Source organism: Oncorhynchus masou, unplaced genomic scaffold (assembly GCF_036934945.1).
Source record: "Oncorhynchus masou masou isolate Uvic2021 unplaced genomic scaffold, UVic_Omas_1.1 unplaced_scaffold_1212, whole genome shotgun sequence".
NCBI lineage: Eukaryota > Metazoa > Chordata > Actinopteri > Salmoniformes > Salmonidae > Oncorhynchus > Oncorhynchus masou.
This window is the reverse complement of record NW_027001910.1, coordinates 56,990-78,977: the sequence shown is the minus strand read 5'-3', so window position 1 is coordinate 78,977 and position 21,988 is coordinate 56,990. Positions and strand designations below refer to the sequence as shown.

General features: G+C 46.3%; 1 protein-coding gene across 1 annotated transcript; it reads left to right on the top strand.

Annotated features, from left to right (window-relative positions):
- Positions 1–369: 369 nt before the first annotated feature.
- LOC135529936 (SUN domain-containing protein 1-like) lies at positions 370–21,966 on the top strand. Its single transcript, XM_064958330.1, has 22 exons — positions 370–567; positions 1,249–1,496; positions 2,018–2,044; positions 2,290–2,643; positions 3,115–3,249; positions 3,826–3,957; positions 7,089–7,172; positions 9,221–9,337; positions 10,795–10,926; positions 11,027–11,120; positions 11,792–11,850; positions 12,281–12,465; positions 12,660–12,941; positions 13,879–13,971; positions 14,586–14,659; positions 15,109–15,253; positions 15,501–15,815; positions 16,319–16,403; positions 18,767–18,882; positions 19,254–19,421; positions 19,848–19,940; positions 20,141–21,966. The coding sequence occupies exons 1-22, from the start codon at positions 452–454 to the stop codon at positions 20,255–20,257; spliced, it is 3,171 nt and encodes a 1,056-aa protein (XP_064814402.1). The 5' UTR covers positions 370–451; the 3' UTR covers positions 20,258–21,966.
- Positions 21,967–21,988: the final 22 nt, after the last annotated feature.

The following is a 21,988-nucleotide window of genomic DNA, read 5'->3' as shown; positions in this document are numbered from 1 at the left end:
GAATACTGGCCCTGACTGACTCGGTGGGAGAGGGTTGTTGATTTCATGTTGAGGTAAGCTGAAACCACAGAAGTGCTGGTCTGATTCAGACCAAGGCCTCTGATAGGCCTACAGCAAGTGATAAGAAGCCCAGGCACTGTGACTGAGTCATATAGTACCTAAATTCACCACACTTCTCTCCTTTCCTCCATCCCCCTCTCTTTCTGTCCATCCCTCTCTTTCTGTCCATCCCTCTCTTTCTGTCCATCCCTCTCTTTCTGTCCATCCCTCTCTTTCTGTCCATCTCATTTTTTTCTCCCTTGCCATATCACACTGTATCATCTCTTTTCCTCTCATCTCTTTCTCCTGCTCTCTCTTTCTTCTCTCTTCTGTCCTTAGCTCCAGCTACTCGACTGTGGCCCTAGAGTTTGAGAAGGTGCATCAGATCGCTCCCGTGTTCAACTCGCCCAGGATGTCGCGGCGGAGCCTGCGTCTGCAGACAACTGGCGGTCTCTATGGCAACGACAGCCTGACTGACTTCTCCTCCCAGAGCCACAGCAGCGGAGGGTCCAGTCAGAGAGAGTCACGGTCAGACTACACAGGGTCCAGTCAGAGAGAGTCACCGTCAGACTACACAGGGTCCAGTCAGAGAGAGTCACGGTCAGACTACACAGGGTCCAGTCAGAGAGAGTCACGGTCAGACTACACAGGGTCCAGTCAGAGAGAGTCACGGTCAGACTACACAGGGTCCAGTCAGAGAGAGTCACGGTCAGACTACACAGGGTCCAGTCAGAGAGAGTCACGGTCAGACTACACAGGGTCCAGTCAGAGAGAGTCACGGTCAGACTACACAGGGTCCAGTCAGAGAGAGTCACGGTCAGACTACACAGGGTCCAGTCAGAGAGTCACGGTCAGACTACACAGGGTCCAGTCAGAGAGAGTCACGGTCAGACTACACAGGGTCCAGTCAGAGAGAGTCACGGTCAGACTACACAGGGTCCAGTCAGAGAGAGTCACCGTCAGACTACACAGGGTCCAGTCAGAGAGAGTCACCGTCAGACTACACAGGGGAAGGGAGTCAATGGACACACACAAACGCACTCATGCAGACACAAAAGTTAGAAATATTAGCCTTATATTAACATTACATATGTACACACAGGGGCAGCTGGAGGCAGATGCACACAGGGGCAGCTGGAGGCAGATGCACACAGGGGCAGGCACACACTGACTTCTATAATCTCTGTCAATCTCATTCCTGTCTCTCAGGATGTTGAGGAGCAGAAAGCATCAGCAGCAGTCTGCCTCCAGCTCCCTGTCCCTGAACCAGTCCCTGTCCCTGAACCAGTCCCTGTCCCTGAACCAGACGCCACGCAAGACCCTCTCCTTCTCCACTAGCAACACTCCCTCTATGGGCTGCACCACTGCCAGCGATGCCTCCCTGCTATCCTCCATCCTGGACCAGTCCAGCCTCCGCCAGCGATCCACCACCACTACTACCACAGACGGCTACTGGGGTCAGTCCAAGAGGAAAGGGCAGGGCATGGGTCATACGATCAGAGGAAGGGTTACGTTTGATAGAGAGGATACATCAGCTCTATTCTGGTCCCAGACCTGTACGGTATGTGCATTAGCCAACTCCTCCTCCGACTATCGTTGGATTGACATGACAGGTATGGTCAGACAGTCTGTCATACAATGGCTAAAGCACAGGTCTACAACCAGTCAACCGCATTAGAATATAAGAGTTAAAACTAGGACGGTAGCAGTTTAAGCTAACTAGCTAGCATGCTCATTTGAATTAGTTTGGTGTTTACGTGTCTATCCGATATGTAAGGCAGGACTGATGAATGGTTTGTGGGATTAGCAGGGGAGAGACTGGGCAGGCTGATTGTATAATCTCCTCATTGAATCCCTTTGATGTGGTTTTCCAGAGATTAGCTGTGTTATTACCCGTGTGACCCAATACAATGAATTAATAAGTGTTCAATGATCTCCCGCTGGCTTGGATGTTTTGATAATGCTTTATTTCCTCTAGGTTCAGATCAGGATACCAGTCTGAAAGGTGAGACTTCACCATTCATTCTAATGATATTTCTGAGCATTCACCCTGGTAGTGATCTTTTATTACGCATCATCACAACACTTTTCCAGGAAGTAAACACAGGCTTGCTTTAAGGCTAGAGCTCTAATGTGCAAAATAATGATATTTTGAGACCATATAAATGGACTGATGAGAAATATCTGAAGAAGGGGTTTTCTAGTCAGAGTTGTACTTAAAAATGTTCATCTTGTGTGTGTTGCCCCCAGGGAGGAGTTCAAGGATGGACCACAGCTCAACGGGTGCGAACGGCGGCGTCAACACTGTGTCGCACAGCCACGCCATGGTCGCCAACGGTTACATCTGTAAAGACTGTTCCATACACTCTGAGAGGAAAGAAGCTCTCACCACATACTCCTCCTCTTCCTCGTCTCAGGCTGCCTCTGCTGCAGCAGCTGCCGCCGCCCTTTCATCCTCTTCCTCGTCTCAGGCTGCCGCCGCCCTTTCATCCTCTTCCTCGTCTCAGGCTGCCTCTGCTGCAGCAGCTGCTGCCGCCATCTCATCATCATCAGCCTCATCCTCCAGTTTATACAGCACGGTCAAGAGTCAGAGGAGCAAGACAGGTGAGAACCGTACCTAGTGTGCACACAACTGACTGGGGAGTGAAACAGGGTTGTGTTCATTAGGCACCAAATGGAAGAAAACCGATTGAAGCATGGAGGGACAACCTGGACGCTCATTTCATTTTCTATTGCAAAATGCTTTGTGTTGCATTCCCTAATGAACATGACCCTCTCCTAGGAACAAGGTAAACAGGAGGTTCTTTCTGTTTGATGGTTACCAACCTGTGCATATCACACTGTTTCCTTCATTTATAAAATCTCTGAGTCCCGTTAGAAGACTACTTTAAAAGCCCAGAATGCCCAAAATAAGTTAAAATGATCAGTCATCCAGCCAGTTTTTGTGTGTTTCTCAGTTTCTGTTTGCTTGTTAGTGCTGACGCTACGTGGGTTTCCACTTAGGAGAAGGACCCATTTCTCCACCTTTTATATGTCTGGCTAAGTTAACTAACCTGCCATCCTTTCTCTGTCTAGGTCTCCTGGTGTCAGTCTCTAACGCGTGTGTCCACTACAGCAGACGAGCCCTGACCCCCATAGTGTCCCTGATGACACTGCTCTTCCAGAATGTTCTGTGGCTGGGCACAAGAGCCAGGAGCCACTCAGGAAGAGGTATACGAGATACTTACTACTGGGGTCTGTTCAGAGGGGCGCAACTTTACAAAATGTTCACGTAGAAATGCATTATGTCGAACAGATGTGGTGCAGAATTGGGCATCATATCAGCTCTTCATTGTATTTCTGTCTGCAGATTTCACCTCACTGAATTCCCCCTTATACTACTTCCCTTCACACCCATCTCTCTCTCCTTTTTTTACTGTCTTTCGTGGTTTGATTTATTCAAAGCTGTTCAACCTGATAGTCTCAAGGGACTGGACTCCAGTTAATCTTAATAGTGTTATAAAATATATATTTTTAAGATTCAAAGGAATTTCCACTCCTGTCTCTTCCCAGCCTCAAAACGGTGACGTTCGAGGTGGAAATGGAATAGCCTGGTCCCAGATCTGTATGGGCCTTAACATTAGTCAGATGACTTGTTTAAATGAAGCAAAAACACAAAATTATAGTCTGAGTTGTCAGCTCAATAAAGCAAAATACTGATCTGGTCCCGGGCTGGAATGGGTACGGGGGTTTACCAGACAGATGATCTGATCTGCCCTTTGATGTGTGGTATGGTTGTGTCACTAGGTGTCCTGGCGTCCCTCTTAGACAGGGCCAGACGGGCTGTCTCCTCCAGCGCGTCCCGTGTCTCTTGGCTCTTTAAGCAGAACACTCTCCACAGGATGATGGGCTACAGGGCCAACGGCTACGAAGGCAAAGGTACCTGACCCACCGCCGAGCTGAGGTCAGGAGGCATGGGTCAAAGGTCATCGATCATCAACACTGACCTTAGTGACCTCTTTTTTTTCAGCCCTCTATTTCCGCTGTCCGCCGACACGACTTCTTTCTCAAGCTCTTGGTCTTTGCATTTCTGTGTCTGTGAAAACATATCTGTGAAGGCTGGGCATAAGGTTAACTGTGCATGTATAGTAATAGTTTGGTGGATTATAATGTAGGGGAAAGCTTCTCTCCACGGTATGTACAGATGCTGTTTTCTACTGTGGAGTTTCACCACAGATAACTCTATTTCAGTCTTCAGAGCCTCTCTCCAGCTCTGTCCATCTACCTCTGTTCAGTCGTGGCCAAAGGTTTTGAGAATGACACACACATTAATTTTCACAAAGTCTGCTGCCTCAGTTTGTATGATGGCAATTTGCATATACTCCAGAATGTTATGAAGAGTGATCAGATGAATTGCCATACAAAGTCCCGCATTGCCATACAAATGAACTAAATCCCCCCAAAACATTTCCACTGCATTTCAGCACTGCCACAAAAGGACCAGCTGACATGTCAGTGATTCTCTTGTTAACACAGGTGTGAGTGTTGACGAGGACAAGGCTGGAGATCACTCTGTCATGCTAATTGAGTTCGAGTAACAGACTGGAAGCTTCAAAAGCTGGTGCTTGGAATCATTCTTCATCCTCTGTCATCCACGGTTACCTGCAAGGAAACACGTGCCGTCATCATTGCTTTGCACAAAAAGGGCTTCACAGGCAAGAATATTGCTGCCAGTTACATTGCACCTAAATCAATCATTTATCGGCTCATAAAAAACTTCAAGGAGAGCGGTTCAATTGTGGTGATGAAGGCTTCAGGGCGCCCAAGAAAGTCCAGCAAGCGCCAGGACCGTCTCATAAAGTTGTCAGCTGCGGGATCGGGGCACCACCAGTACAGAGCTTGCTCAGGAATGGCAGCAGGCAGGTGTGAGTGCATCGGCATGCACAGTGAGGCGAATACTTTTGGAGGATGGCCTGATGTCAAGAAGGGCAGCAAAGAAGCCACTTCTCTCCAGGAAAAACTTCAGGGACAGACTGATATTCTGCAAAAGGTACAGGGATTGGACTGCTGAGGACTGGGGTAAAGTAATTTTCTCTGAATTCCCTTTCCGATTGTTTGGGGCATACGGAAAAAAGCGAAGAGCGAAAAAAGAGAAGCGAAAAAAGAGAAGACAAGGTGAACGCTACCATCAGTCCTGTGTCATGCCAACAGTAAAGCATCCTGAGACCATTCATGTGTGGGGTTGCTTCTCAGCCAAGGGAGTGGGCTCACTCACAATTTTACCTAAGAACACAGCCATGAATAAAGAATGGTACCAACACATCCTCCGAGAGCAACTTCTCCAAACCGTCCAGGAACAGTTTGGTGACGACCAAAGCCTTTTCCAGCATGATGGAGCACCTTGCCATAAGGCAAAAGTGATAGTGAAGTGGCTCGGGGAACAAAACATTGATATTTTGGGTCCATGGCCAGGAAACTCCCCAGACCTTAATCCCATTGAGAAATCCTGGTCAATCCTCAAGAGGCGGGTGGACTAACAAAACCCCACATATTCTGACAAACTCCAAGCATTGATTATGCAAGAATGGACTGCCATCAGTCAGGCTGTGGCCCAGAAGTTAATTGACTGCATGCCAGGGCGGATTGCAGAGGTCTTGAAAAAGAAGGATCAACACTGCAAATATTGACTCGATGCATCAACTTCATGTAATTGTCAATAAAAGCCATTGACACTTATGAACTGCTTGTAATTATACTTCAGTATCCCATAGTAACATCTGACAGATATCTAAAGACACTGAAGCAGCAAACTTTGGAAATTAATATTTGTGTCATTGTCAAAACTTTTGGCCATGGCTGTATGCTCATCACTGAAACAGTCCTACATACCTCTTAAAGAGACAGAGACAGAACTCCTGTACCACCTCACTGCCTGTCTCATCTTTGTTTTCCCCCTACACTCTCTCCCTCTCTGTCTGTCTCTCATCTTTGTTTTCTCCCTCTCTGTCTGTCTCTCATCTTTGTTTTCCCCCTACACTCTCTCCCTCTCTGTCTGTCTCTCATCTTTGTTTTCCCCCTACACTCTCTCCCTCTCTGTCTGTCTCTCATCTTTGTTTTCTCCCTCTCTGTCTGTCTCTCATCTTTGTTTTCCCCCTACACTCTCTCCCTCTCTGTCTGTCTCTCATCTTTGTTTTCCCCCTACACTCTCTCCCTCTCTGTCTGTCTCATCTTTGTTTTCCCCCTACACTCTCTCCCTCTCTGTCTGTCTCTCTCATCTTTGTTTTCCCCCTACACTCTCTCCCTCTCTGTCTGTCTCTCATCTTTGTTTTCCCCCTACACTCTCTCCCTCTCTGTCTGTCTCATCTTTGTTTTCCCCCTACACTCTCTCCCTCTCTGTCTGTCTCTCTCATCTTTGTTTTCCCCCTACACTCTCTCCCTCTCTGTCTGTCTCTCATCTTTGTTTTCCCCCTACACTCTCTCCCTCTCTGTCTGTCTCTCTCATCTTTGTTTTCCCCCTACACTCTCTCCCTCACTGCCTGTCAGTCATCTTTGTTTTCCCCCTACACTCTCTCCCTCTCTGTCTGTCAGTCATCTTTGTTTTCCCCCTACACTCTCTCCCTCTCTGTCTGTCTCTCATCTTTGTTTTCCCCCTACACTCTCTCCCTCTCTGTCTGTCAGTCATCTTTGTTTTCCCCCTACACTCTCTCCCTCTCTGTCTGTCAGTCATCTTTGTTTTCCCCCTACACTCTCTCCCTCTCTGTCTGTCTCTCATCTTTGTTTTCCCCCTACACTCTCTCTCTGTCAGTCATCTTTGTTTTCCCCCTACACTCTCCCTCTCTGTCTGTCTCTCTCTTCATCCATCTCTGGTTTAATACAGGTCCACTTGATTACATTAACAAATGGTCTTTTTTCCACTTTGGTTGGTTCCCTTGGTGACAAATTTCCCTCTTACCCTCTCTTTCTTGTGTGTCCAAATATACAATACGTCACACACTCTTGGTCGCCACTCGCCTGCAGAATGAAATGTTTTGGTATGTAAATATGATTATTAATAGTTTGTTGTGTTGCAGCTCACTCCAGTTACTGTGGGAGCATGAATGTAAAAGACCACGTGATGGGAGATGGACACCACCACTTTTTGAATGGCTCGTTGTGTAAGTAGTCAACACGCTCACACACACACACCCATGTGCATGCGCACACACACACACACAAATTCCCTCTCAAGTGCTCTATAAGTGCCAGTGGGCCACTTTGTCACCCTGATTGACCCAGAGTTAGTTCTATGCGTGACCTATTTCCAGATCAGTGCACAGGGGTTATGTGAACCACTCGGGCCAGTGGCCAGCCGGTCACACCTCTTTCCCCAGTCAGTGACTGTACTCTGGCTACTGGTCTCCCTAGTCGGACACAGCAGGTGTTTGTGTCTTTCCATATAAGCTCTGAGTTTTTTTTTTTTAAAGATTGTTTTGAAAAGGCCGAAACCCATAAAGATCAATCAGATGTATCTCTGTGAATGTTTCACTTCACTTTAAAGATTGTTTCAAGGAAACTGGAAGAGGAAAAAGCTAGTCCTGTAGGGTTACATTCCATGATGTCTTAACTAACATCTTCCTAAATTACACTGCTGTCAGACAGAATGACAAACGATCCTGACAATGCAGTTGAACAAACATCAAACAGAGAACAAAGGCCTGTTTGACACAGAAGTTGCTAATCCAAACATCTGGAGGGAGGAAGGGATGGGCTGTGTTACCAAAGAGAGAACCTGGAACGTTGCCTTTCTTTGTTGAACATGCGTACATCTCAGAATATTGCTTTTTCATATGAACGTGGTTCCTGTGTTGTAAGATTTGATCATCTACGCATTTTGAATAAAGACAACCGGGAACGCAACCAGAGATTGACAGGAAGACCGTTCTCTGTCAACTGTGTTGCAGCTCTTACACTGTGGACATTTCACTCATTCAGAAGCATGTTTTCTATGGTTGGTAGTTTTTATAATACTGGTTTTTCCTTCATTTTTTTTACATTCCAAAAAAAACAAATACATATTAACAAAATTGTACCGACATACAAACAATGACTACATCTCATCTGCCCAGACCTGCATGCTCACACTCCCATCCCTCGTGCCTGAATTATTGTTTGCAACTTGGTGTTAAATTGTACCAATTAGTTTTTCTCAGTTACACATGCTATTTCAATAATACATCATTTAGATCTTTCCATTGTGTCAATGATGGCGGATTGATCGACTTCCAAGTTTTTAGTATCTGTTTTTTCAAAATGATTGATGAGAAGAGAATCGTCCAGCCCATTGGGTATCTCAGTACACCCCCACATGACATGTCTTGAAATATGCAGACGGATCGATTAAAAGTACGTTTACGTTGTAATTCTTCTGAGAGACAACTTTCTAGCTCCGCCCATAACGTCCAAACTTTGTATCATTCTCAGAAAGCAGGAGTCATTATTAGGGAGTCATTATTAGTTTTACACTTGAGACATGACTTCGCTGTTGTGCTGTAGAATTTCAGAATTTTTCTCTTGTATAATAAATTCTAAACATGACTTTATACTGGATTTAGCATACATTTTTGTTAACTGTAATTCCGTTAGTTATGCTCCAACTGTCCTTGCCTTTAGTTTTCCAAGTGGGCTAGTTTATCGATGAATTCTGAAAAGCTGTCCAAGGATTCTTCCATAAGGTCGTGTTTCTAGGAAGTGATATTGGTTGTTTTGGTCAAATACGTTTCATTTTCTTCCATATTGTTTTAGTGTTCTTAGCTATGAAGCTGTTCATGTTCCGAGCTTCATCCTTTGAAAATAGACACATGAAAATATTCTGTGGATGAGCATGTGTATCTTCAGTATGTTCCCATTGTTCCTCTTACGGTATTTAACTCTGTCACGAGTAAAAGCCTTGGGTGGCGACTTGATACATTTCCATGTCTGGACGGTTAAACCACCTCTGACTGAGGGAGATGGAAAACTTTCCTCTTTAGTCTATTCATTTTATTTGAATGCTTTTACATTTCATACATTATTTAGAACTTTTATTTGACTTCTGATTTTTTTGCTTCTGAGTTGCGTTGATGTTTATTGCATTTAATTTGACATAATTTTTCATGAATTTGTTTGTGTTTTGTTTGTTTTCTTTTCCTTGTCTGCCATCCATCCGTCATGTGGTCTGCCTCAGGTGACGACTGTAAAGGGAAGCAGCACCTGGAGACCAACACCCTGGTCCACAGTCACACACAGACCTCCAGAACTCACCGTCTACTGGGGGGTCTGTGGACCCTTATAGCTTACACAGGTTATAATCCCCTTCCTCCTCCTCCTGGCTTCCTTACTGATCTAATACACATACAGGTTAACCCCCTTCCTCCTCCTCCTGGCTTCCTTACTGATCTAATACACATACAGGTTAACCCCCTTCAACCTCTCCCTGACTTCCTTACTGATCTAATATACACACAGGTTAACCCCCTTCCTCCTCCTGGCTTCCTTACGAATCTAATACACATACAGGTTAACCCCCTTCCTCCTCCTCTTGGCTTCCTTACTGATCTAATACACATACAGGTTAACCCCTTCCTCCTCTCCTTGGCCTCCTTCCTTACTGACCTAATACACATACAGGTTAACCCCTTCCTCCTCTCCTGGCCTCCTTCCTTACTGACCTAATACACATACAGATTATCCCCCTTCCTCCTCTCCCTGGCCTCCTTCCTTACTGACCTAATACACATACAGGTTAACCCCTTCCTCCTCTCCTGGCCTCCTTCCTTACTGACCTAATACACATACAGATTATCCCCCTTCCTCCTCTCCCTGGCCTCCTTCCTTACTGACCTAATACACATACAGATTATCCCCCTTCCTCCTCTCTGACCTAATACACATACAGGTTAACCCCTTCCTCCTCTCCCTGGCCTCCTTCCTTACTGACCTAATACACATACAGATTATCCCCCTTCCTCCTCTCCCTGGCCTCCTTCCTTACTGACCTAATACACATACAGGTTAACCCCCTTCCTCCTCTCCCTGGCCTCCTTCCTTACTGACCTAATACACATACAGGTTAACCCCTTCCTCCTCTCCTGGCCTCCTTCCTTACTGACCTAATACACATACAGATTAACCCCTTCCTCCTCTCTGACCTAATACACATATATCAGAGTTGTATTGATCGGTCCAAACCGTAGCAAACGTTCTGCAACAGAAACCAAAAACAAGCATTTCTTATTGGACAAGTTCTGGTCGTCCTTCCCTGACTCAGTCAGTGTGATTCTGTTTGGTGCCTAATGAATACAATCCTTGCTTTATGAACCTTGCGCACATAGACTTTTCATAGGAATCTCTCATTGACATCAATGCAAATTATATACAAACTGTGGGTGTGGGGAAATACATTTCCCTTCCTTCCACTACGGGTCTAGGACCTGTTTTGTTGCACTGCTGATAGTGGCTGAGGTCAGGACTAGGCCCCAGAGAGCTGATCTGAAATCAGTTGTGAACTGAAGCCTCAGTATTGTTAATTGTCCTAATGCCCAGCATTTGTTATTACCATGTCATTATCACTCTATTTACTGAAGTGAATCACTATGATTTCTTAGGTTTTTACCTTTATTTTAACAGGTTAGTCTCATTGACATTGAGATAAAAAAAAATCATGTATTTTTTAAGAGAGATCTGGCCAAAATAGCAGCACATAAAGTTTCATAAAAATACCATTTTCTAATGAAAGCTGTGTTTGTTCTGACCTTCCAGGCTACTGTCTGCTCCAGCCAGGTTACTATGTAGTGAGGGCAGGCCTGGCGCTGGGGTCAGCAGTGGGGTCAGCAGTACGCTCAGTGGCTCAGAGACTGCTGTCGGTGCTGTGTCTAGTCCTGGGAGCTCCAGGTTAGTTACCCTGTGTTGCATCCATCCTCTCTTCATCAGTATTTAGTTGTTATATCAGTTGCTCTTTCTTATATCATACGATTCCACTTCCCCCCCCCAGGTAAAGCAGCCAGACGGTTGTTGTGGTGTCTGGGGACAGGCTGGTACCAGCTGGTGTCTCTCATGTCTCTGTTCAACGTCTTCTTCCTGACCCGGTGAGAGCCTCCGTTACTGTATCCAACTCATGTGACTTTTGCCCGTGTAGTTCTCAGAAAGATCCATGTGTAGATGATTTTAATTGACCTACTATTGTCCTTTGTTATCGGAGGTTGGCTGTAACTTTTGATTGATGTGATTGACAGCGGAGACATTTCAGATATCTGGGCAAACCGTAGTAAAACAGCCAAATGTTTAGCAATGGAAAATGACAGGTTTTTGTCATTGGACAAGTTTACATTGTACCTTTCTGTGTGTGTTTGAGACCCAGTTATCATTGTGCATGTTTGATAAATATTTGACTGTTCTTATGCAGGCTCTGTCTAACACGTTAAATCTTAATTAGATTGGTTTATATATTAGGCATTTGTCATTTCTTCAGATCAAATGAAATAATGAAAACAAAGGGTCAGGATAGATGGGTTCTGTCAATTAGATGCACATGACAGATATGATGATTGAATTATTTAGTCAAGACTTTTTTAAATATCACATTTTAATTCAATTATTTCTCTCATCTGAGGAAGGAAAGGTTACAGTGTCTTATCAGGTTATGTTTGACGGTGTGTGTCTATCTCAGGTGTGTTTTGCTCACTGCTCTCTCTCTGTGTGTGTGTGTGTGTGTGTGTGTGTGTGTGTGTGTGTGTGTGTGTGTCTGTCTGTCTTTCAGGTGCCTGCCCAGAATGTGGAAGCTCCTCCTCTTCCTCCTTCCCTTCCTGCTATTCCTGTGTGAGTAACAGTGTGCTCACCTGACCTACTTCACACACAAACACACTGATCTGTCAGCTGTGTAGCACCAGAGCTGTTAACCAGCCCCCCAGCGCTTGCTCCAAATCCATCCCCAGATCTAGGTCACTCTTACTGGGCACACAGCTACAGAACCAGCCCTTCTGTGGAACAACTGTGGAACAACACATTTACACTGTACTTTCTACACTAACAGTCTACTCAGAAAAGCACGGACTTGCATTCATAAACCCACAAGCTACTATCAAATCCCCGAATTCATGCAGAAACACAAAAAACATAAACAATAGAAGCCTAAGAAACAACAGGTGCTGTACCAATAAAGCTTTCATTGCATTTATAGTAACGACAGGCAGGTTGTTGCATAATGTAGTTCCTGTTGATTAATTTCCCTGTTTCTCTCTCCTCTCAGGGTTGTGGTTCTGGGGTCCGTCTAGTTTCCTCTCCTACCTTCCAGCCATAAACCTGACAGAGTGGCGCTCCAGAGTGGTGTCCCCCTTCACCCTCTCATCGTTTATCCTGACCCCTGCCCTTGTTCCCACCCCCGCCACACCACTGGAGCAGACCCCCACAGCAACCCCCGGCCCACAGGCACAGGTAAGAGAGGAGCTCGCCTGAGAAGCTTGAGGGCGTCTCAATTTGTGTCTGTATTGTGCGAATATGGTGCTTCATGAAATACATCTGCCTCATGAATGTTGGACTAAAACAAGCTTTCTTGTTCTCTCTCTAACCTCTCACTATACTTCTGTGTCCCTCCTTTATTTCTGTCTATCCCGTATCTCCCTCTACAGCCAGTCCTTCCCCCCATAGTCACCGTGGACACAGAGGGCCTAGAGCGTCTGGAGCGGGTAGAGCATGGTCTGACCCTGCTGTGGGAGCGGGTGCAGCAGGGGGACCAGAGGCAGGAGCAGCATCATGGGGACACCCTGGCCCAGTACACCCTCCTGAGGGAGCAGCTGGACAGCCAGACGGACAGAGACAGCCTGGGTCTCTGGGTCTCTGGCTTGCTGGAGCACAGGATCACCCTGCTGAGAGGAGAGCTGGAGCAGCAGGAAGCCTCACACAGGGCACAGGTAGGGATGGCTGTCAGGGGAGGGGAAAGGGACTGGGGCCGGACACAAAGATGTTGATAGCACTGGGACTTGGGGTTGGGACTTGGGGTTGGGAATGGGGGTTGGGACTTGGTGTTGGGAATGGGGGTTGGGACTTGGTGGCAGGAATGAGGTTGGGGTTTGGTGGCAGGAATGGGGTTGGGGCTTGGTGGCAGGAATGGGGTTGGGGTTTGGTGGCAGGAATGGGGGTTGGGGTTTGGTGGCAGGAATGGGGGTTGGGGCTTGGTGGCAGGAATGGGGTTGGGGTTTGGTGGCAGGAATGGGGTTGGGGTTTGGTGGCAGGAATGGGGGTTGGGGCTTGGTGGCAGGAATGGGGTTGGGGTTTGGTGGCAGGAATGGGGGTTGGGGTTTGGTGGCAGGAATGGGGGTTGGGGCTTGGTGGCAGGAATGGGGTTGGGGTTTGGTGGCAGGAATGGGGTTGGGGTTTGGTGGCAGGAATGGGGGTTGGGGCTTGGTGGCAGGAATGGGGTTGGGGTTTGGTGGCAGGAATGGGGTTGGGGCTTGGTGGCAGGAAGGAGGTTGGGGCTTGGTGGCAGGGTTGGGGTTTGGTGGCAGGAAGGAGGTTGGGGCTTGGTGTCAGGAAGGAGGTTGGGGTTTGGTGGCAGGAATGGGGTTGGGGTTTGGTGGCAGGAAGGAGGTTGGGGCTTGGTGTCAGGAAGGAGGTTGGGGTTTGGTGGCAGGAATGGGGTTGGGGCTTGGTTGCAGGGCTGATCAGAGGGTTGAGCTTCAACATTTAAAATGATAACTGTACAGATTTGTGCTTTCTATTTAGGGTCAGATTTCCGTTTTGCTTTGTAAGCATTCCATACTGACCCCCTATTCCTTATTACTGAGTTCTTTACTTCTGGGTGACCTTTTCTCCTCTCTCCCTCTCTTTCTCTCCCTCTCTCCTGTGCAGACTGAAGAGCAGAGGATTCAACAGCAGCAGAGTCAGGAGACACGGCTAGCTGAGCTGGAGGGGCTGCTGCAGGTCCTCGCTACTAAAACTGAGGTAATGTCTATTACTGAGAAATACACACAATACCCCATTACCTACATATCCCAATACATACAGGAACATACAGGTCCTGGCAGTTGAGACTGAGGAAATGGTCTATGGGAAATGCACACCAGACTATGAATTAAAGTCTGTGAGATCAAATGCATCCATCCAGAAGCATACGTTACCTCCACAGCTCATCTGAACACACACCACTAGATCTTAGCAGGCTAACAGCTAAGCTTGAGGTGCAGTCTCACAAGCTTATTACTGACTGACACATACAAGACCCACGCATCACATGACCCACCCATAGGAACACAAACAGGAACATACCGGTCCTGGCACCAGTCCGTACATACATCATCTCAGGTAGTTCATTTGAATACATACAGTATGACACACACTCATACAAGTCTAGTCATCTGGTCAGCATGTCCCTGTCCTTTTAGGTTAGTTGTGATGACATATAATGCCCGTGCTGACAGTGTTCATGTCAACTGCTGTATTGTAGCTTATTGGCCATTCATTTATATTACAGTACTGTACATTTTCATTTATATTACAGTACTGTACATTTTCATTTATATTACAGTACTGTACATTTTAATGAGGTTGTATTTCAGGCGGTGCAACAGAAACAGCGGAAGGAGGAGACAGAGGAGACAGCCACACCAGCCCCTGCCTCTGTCCCTGTCAGGTAGGTTCACGGTCACTGGCTTAACGCCCATAGATTATATAGAGCAGAACTTCTCTACGGTTTAGACCTGCACTCCATTTCATGGGGAAAGAAACTCTTGCACACTGATTCTCTTCATTTGCCCCACAGTGTTTTAATGTCTTATGACTGAAACATTGGTGGTCCATTATTAAATCAAACAATAGAGCCTGTGTATTGGAGTTAGTTTTTTTTACAGCATGCAAACATTTATATTTTTTAAAGTTTGGAGCCAGGGTTGCAAAATTTGTGGCAATTTCTCAATACTTGTTTACCAGTAATGCTGGTTAGAAGATTCCTGGAATCAAGAGGTAATAAGCCAGACATCAGGGAATCTTCCCAACTGGATTTCTGGAAAATGGGGAATTGTAACAGAGACACTTCTCTCTCTTTCCCCCTTTATCTCTGGCTTTCTCTTTTCTCCGCCTCAGTGTGGGTGTGGACCCGGAGGCCCCTGCTGCTTTGCTGGCGGAGGTGCAGAGGCTGGAGGGGGAGCTGGGTCGGATCAGGGGCGACCTGCAGGGGGTGATGGGATGTCAGGGGAAATGTGAGCAGCTGAACACAATCCAGGAAACGGTGAGTATGAGCGACAACTGTCTGTTTACTGCTGTTAGTGTTTACTGTACCTTGTGCTGATATAGCTCAGTCTTTATTATAGTAGTCGTACATTACCTTTGCAATATAATGGCATTCTTCCAAATGACAGTCTGTACTGTGCTGTTACTGAACGGAACTTCTACATGATGGTGTATGTATTCTGCAGTTACAGCCCCGCACACATGATGTGTCTCACCTCTCCCTCTCTCTCACCTCTCCCTCCCAGGTGTCCGCCCAGGTGAGGCGGGAGCTGCAGGCCCTGTTCTACGGCTCTGACGACCAGACCCACCAGGGAGAACCAGACATCCCCGAGGGACTCCTCCAGTGGCTGTCGGCGCGCTACGTGAGCGGGGCTGACCTGCAGACCCTCCTGACCAACCTGGAGCTCAGCATCCTGAGGAACGTGTCGCTGCAGCTGGAGCAGAGCAGGGCCGAGGCCCGGACGGAGGCCGAGGCCAGGGCTGCAGTCATCATCACCCAGACCCAGGCTATTACACAGAGTGTCCAACACACCGCCATGGGCGGGGGACTGTCTGAGGAGGTAGACTACATACTCCACAATAGGGACTCTTTGTTATCGTTAACCCAGTGCTACTCACTATCATCAGAGGAATGGCTTCATGATCATGATTTATTTCATGATGGACCGGTATCCTGGACCCAGATTATCCATAGAGCATGCTTTTGACTTCACGGCCCGCATCCACAAAGTTTCTCAGGGTAGGAGTGCTGATCTAGGATCTGACCATATAACCTTATGCGTTATGATCTAAAAGGCTAAACTGATCTTGGATCCTTCAGCACTACTACTCTGAGATGCTTTGTGAGTAGTGGATCAGGAGTAGGTTTAATTTGGGTCTTGGAAACCACCTTCCTATATGATGTACTTTCACTATATGATGACTGTTACTTTAAGGGGTCATGATTGTCAGTGAGACTAGGAGTCATTGTGTGTGGAGGTGCATGGCAGAGTCTCTGCAAAAGGTATCCAACCATACACACATCCTAACCCCCCGTCCCTGCCTCTGCCTCTCTCTCCCCTAGCAAGTGCAGCTGATCGTCCAGAATGCCCTGAAACTCTACTCCCAGGATAGGACGGGCCTAGTGGACTACGCCCTGGAGTCTGGAGGTAAAGAGAGACCTCTCACTCAGTTTACATAAACAGAACCACTCTGTGGGTTAGAGCCAGTCTGTTGACATGTCCATGAACAGAACCACTCTGTGGGTTAGAGCCAGTCTGTTGACATGTCCATGAACAGAACCACTCTGTGGGTTAGAGCCAGTCTGTTGACATGTCCATGAACAGAACCACTCTGTGGGTTAGAGCCAGTCTGTTGACATGTCCATGAACAGAACCACTCTGTGGCTTAGAGCCAGTCTGTTGACATGTCCATAAACAGAACCACTCTGTGGGTTAGAGCCAGTCTGTTGACATGTCCATGAACAGAACCACTCTGTGGGTTAGAGCCAGTCTGTTGACATGTCCATGAACAGAACCACTCTGTGGGTTAGAGCCAGTCTGTTGACATGTCCATGAACAGAACCACTCTGTGGCTTAGAGCCAGTCTGTTGACATGTCCATAAACAGAACCACTCTGTGGGTTAGAGCCAGTCTGTTGACATGTCCATGAACAGAACCACTCTGTGGGTTAGAGCCAGTCTGTTAACATGTCCATGAACAGAACCACTCTGTGGGTTAGAGCCAGTCTGTTGACATGTCCATGAACAGAACCACTCTGTGGGTTACAGCCAGCCTGTTGACATGTCCATGAACAGAACCACTCTGTGGGTTAGAGCCAGTCTGTTGACATGTCCATAAACAGAACCACTCTGTGGGTTAGAGCCAGTCTGTTGACATGTCCATAAACAGAACCACTCTGTGGGTTAGAGCCAGTCTGTTGACATGTCCATGAACAGAACCACTCTGTGGGTTAGAGCCAGTCTGTTGACATGTCCATGAACAGAACCACTCTGTGGGTTAGAGCCAGTCTGTTGACATGTCCATGAACAGAACCACTCTGTGGGTTAGAGCCAGTCTGTTGACATGTCCATGAACAGAACCACTCTGTGGGTTAGAGCCAGTCTGTTGACATGTCCATGAACAGAACCACTCTGTGGGTTAGAGCCAGTCTGTTGACATGTCCATGAACAGAACCACTCTGTGGGTTAGAGCCAGTCTGTTGACATGTCCATGAACAGAACCACTCTGTGGGTTAGAGCCAGTCTGTTGACATGTCCATGAACAGAACCACTCTGTGGCCAGTCTGTTGACATGTCCATGAACAGTTGGGTTAGAGCCAGTCTGTTGACATGTCCATGAACAGAACCACTCTGTGGCTTAGAGCCAGTCTGTTGACATGTCCATGAACAGAACCACTCTGTGGGTTAGAGCCAGTCTGTTGACATGTCCATGAACAGAACCACTCTGTGGGTTAGAGCCAGTCTGTTGACATGTCCATGAACAGAACCACTCTGTGGGTTAGAGCCAGTCTGTTGACATGTCCATGAACAGAACCACTCTGTGGGTTAGAGCCAGTCTGTTGACATGTCCATGAACAGAACCACTCTGTGGGTTAGAGCCAGTCTGTTGACATGTCCATGAACAGAACCACTCTGTGGGTTAGAGCCAACCTATTGACATGTCCATGAACAGAACCACCCTGTGGTTCAGAACCACCCTGTGGGTAACAGCCAGCTCCATGATGGTGGTTTATAATGGAAGGATTATCCTAGCCTAGTGTTACATAACTATACAGCAGCCAGCACTGAGGGTTTGTCCCAAATGGCACCCTATTCCCTATATAGTACTCTACTATGAAGGGAATTGGGTGCCTATGGTGTCCTACTTTTGACCAGGACAAAAGTAGTGCACTATAAAGGGAATAGGGTGCCAGGTCAAAAGTAGTGTACTAAGGGAATAGTGTGCCATTTCAGTATGAATGGTAGTGGTATAACAGTAGTGAAGAGGGTAGTAGGGCTTTAGAGACCAAAGCTCAGGTAGTCTGGCTCCATGGACAATAAGCCTGTTTGTCATACTAATGGACAGGCACAGAGGGCTCCATTAGATACATCAGATTAGTGGCCAGATGAACTGAGTGGTCTGTGACGTTTGTCTTGTGTGGATTCTATTTTGATGTGTGTGTTAGTATGGGATCATGTTATTGTATGTTGTGTGTTTCATTGCATTATCCCTGTGTATGGTCAGATGACTTTTCAATACAGTTTCCTCACCACAGAGTTGTGGTTCAGGCATTAGGATTTCTGACTCGTATACATTTTGACCTAAGATTGAATAAGAATGTCTTTCTTGCTCCCATTCTTTCATTGATTGATTGGTTGATTAAATAAAGATCCACTTATTCCCAGCAGATAACACTCCTAAACCTTAAGACATGTATTTCCAATGTGGTCTCCCTGCGTAGAAATAGAAAGGAATCTATTGTGGTGTAACTGTGGTAATGATGTAACGTGGTCATGTGTCTGTGTGGTCAGGCGGCAGCATCCTAAGCACGCGCTGCTCGGAGACGTACGAGACAAAGACGGCCCTCATGAGTCTGTTCAGCGTGCCCCTCTGGTACTTCTCCCAGTCGCCCCGCGTCGCCATCCAGGTGAGCTCTCCAATTCAAACCTTCAGAAGCTTTATTGTTCCAGGTCACAAACACAGTGTACAAATAAAAACACATTCCAACAATAGCTGCAATCCAGGAATAGCTGCTGCGCTGCTTAGAAGACACTGATTCAATAGTTATTCCAGAAAGAAGCTGTCGTTTTCAACACCACCAGGGGACGTTGTTTCCTCTTTATCAGTGTTTTTATTTGTAGATAATGGTACATGTTGAAAGTTATTTCAACAACTACATCATTAGTCTTGTAAATTTGAACAGGACAGGGATTATCTTGTGGAGACGTTTATCAGTGACTCTAACATGTCTTACCATCTCTTCCTCCCTCCGCCCATCGCCCTTTCCCCTTCCCTCAGCCTGATGTGTATCCAGGGAACTGCTGGGCGTTTAAAGGTTCTCATGGTTACCTGGTCATCCGGTTGTCCCTGAGGATCCTCCCCACAGCCTTCTGTCTGGAGCACATCCCCAAGGCCCTGTCCCCTACCGGCAACATCGCCAGCGCCCCGCGCAACTTCACTGTCTATGTAAGACACACACACGCGTACTGGCAATATCAGTAACTACACTGTCTACTTAAGACACACACGCGTACTGACAATATCAGCAACTACACTGTCTACGTAAGACACACACACACGTACTGGCAAAATCAGCAACTACACTGTCTATGTAAGACACACACACACATGTACTGGCAAAATCAGCAACTACACTATGTAAGACACACACACACACACGCGTACTGGCAAAATCAGCAACTACACTGTCTACTTAAGACACACACACACGTACTGGAAGTATCAGCAACTACACTGTCTACATAAGACACATACCTACCTACTGACAATATCAGCAACTACATGGAGTGCCTTCTGTTGGTCATGGGCTATCTATGGTCTCAGCCTCAGTCTCCTGCCTGACATCACTGACTGGTTTCTGTGTGTTTTCAGGGTCTGGATGATGAGTATCAGGAGGAGGGAAAGCTGTTGGGTCAATACACCTACCAGGAGGACGGAGACTCAATGCAGAACTTCCCTGTCATGGTAAACACAAGAAATTACATCAATTTATATACACTCATGTTCATACGCCAACAAACACACACAAAACCTCTCACCATCCTGCATACTGTATACCTCTCTCTGGCTCTTTTTTTACTTTGTCAAAAATCTTCTTCTTTTTGTTTAAATCTGCTACTTTGAGATTCAATACTATCACTCCTCACTATGTCCCTTCCATCCAGGAGAAGAACGAAAGGGCCTTCCAGATCATCGAGGTGCGGGTGCTGACCAACTGGGGTCACCCCGAGTACACCTGCCTCTACCGCTTCAGAGTCCACGGAGAACCACGCATCCAGTGAGGGAGGAACTGCCAGTCAGGATGATATGCATTTCTCTGCTGTCTGTATATAATACTGGACATATTTTCTAAATGGAGGGGGCCGGGAAAACCGAGACTGATATAAACGAGTGACTTCAGCAGTGTGGGGATGGGTGTTTGATTTATGCTAGAATGTGTCCAAGGGGGGTTTTGTTTTAGTACTGAAATGGTAAAAGAATGAAAGAATGGACTGTAATGAAATGTCAGGGAATGTGAAAGAGAAGAGAAGAGTGAAGGTAGGAGAAGCTCGGGTCCCAGTCCCTCCTTAAAGCTGCTCTTGCACTGAATTAGCCTCCAGGTCATAACCCTTTGGTTTTTGGAGGAGCGTTTTCCTCTGCCTCTCTCACTCAACAGGAGCCTGTGACCTCGAGATGAACCGGGCTTCACACATCTTTTTAGTTCCTTACACATCCTGTCTGATTTGGTTGGTGTTTTAATCGGGTTTTATTTTGAATTGGATGTTTCTTTGAAAACCCCTTGTGGATTCTGATGGAATTTCAGGATCAAAGCCACAGAACTGGATCAAAGCCACATAACTGGGCCTAAATGACGTTTTATATAGGCCTCACACACACTGGGCCTACATGACACCGTATAGGCCTCTCTTCTCTTGATACAAAGCTACTTCTCTCTGCTGCTGTTGGTTGGTCAGTCTGCAGAGCCAGCTAACATGGTCAGTGGACACTCGCAAGACACAGACAGGACTACTACCGTTCTTTGGACTCTACAACACTCCTGTTCGCCATGACTTTATGCATCCACACAGCCATCAAAACTAAGCTCTATCTCAGACTTTTAATGAGTTGATACATGTGTATCTCAAGTTAATATTTGGTCTTGAAGCTCTGTGGAGTCCAGACTGAGGTGTTAATGAGAGTGAGACTGACAGCCAATGGTTTGGCTGCTTCTAGTGCAGCGAGCCAATGGTTTGGCTCCTTGCACAGTCATTATAACATCCTCTACTAGAGCTTCTACTCTGGAAAAGGGGATCCTTGGGATGTCCCAACTCTGACATCACCCCATTGAAGTTGAGGTTAGGGTTAGGATAGAGGTTAGAGTTTAGGGTAGGGCCATCCCAAGGATCCCGGATAGCGCATAATCCCTTCTACTCCCTGCAGGAATGTAATCTGTATAGTTCATTGTTAATAGTTGGTCCTTTTTTAAGAATGATATTTTATCAGTGTTGCTTTATGAAAAAAGGGTACACCTTGTCAATATTTCTATTATTTGTATTACCCATTGTAAGTGTAATTATGTTTGACTTTTACAATTTGTAGTTGAGAATAATGACAAATGATGCCGGTAAATGAAATGTGTGTTGCACAAGTCCTCACAATTTGTGGAAAAAACTAGATGGGGTAGCTATAAATGAGTTTTGTGTGGACCAGAAAGTCTAAATGTACAAAAAATTATTTCATGATCCTATTTATTTTTAAGATAATTAGTTACTGCAAGATAGGACTGCAATGTATTTTTATCAAAAAGCTTTTCGGTGCATTTTGGAAACATCTTGGGACAGTACAGATTTGTTTTTCATTTGTTTTTAAATGTTTGTTGTTGTTTTTGTTGCTGCTCTCATCCTGAGGTAGCTAAACCGCATTTAGAATATATTCCTAAAGAATTACATTTTGAGAGCTTTTGATGCATGTGATATTTTACCTAATAAAGACTATTGATTTTTTATTTAAATGCTGCTTTGGGGTCACATCTG

Bases quoted from the DNA above. Each gene is read 5' to 3' on its own strand.
- LOC135529936 (XM_064958330.1), top strand. From the start codon at position 452: ATGTCGCGGCGGAGCCTGCGTCTGCAGACAACTGGCGGTCTCTATGGC. The intron at 13,972-14,585 runs GTAATGTCTATT...GTTGTATTTCAG, and splicing joins TCCTCGCTACTAAAACTGAG to GCGGTGCAACAGAAACAGCG. The intron at 19,941-20,140 runs GTAAACACAAGA...CCTTCCATCCAG, and splicing joins TGCAGAACTTCCCTGTCATG to GAGAAGAACGAAAGGGCCTT.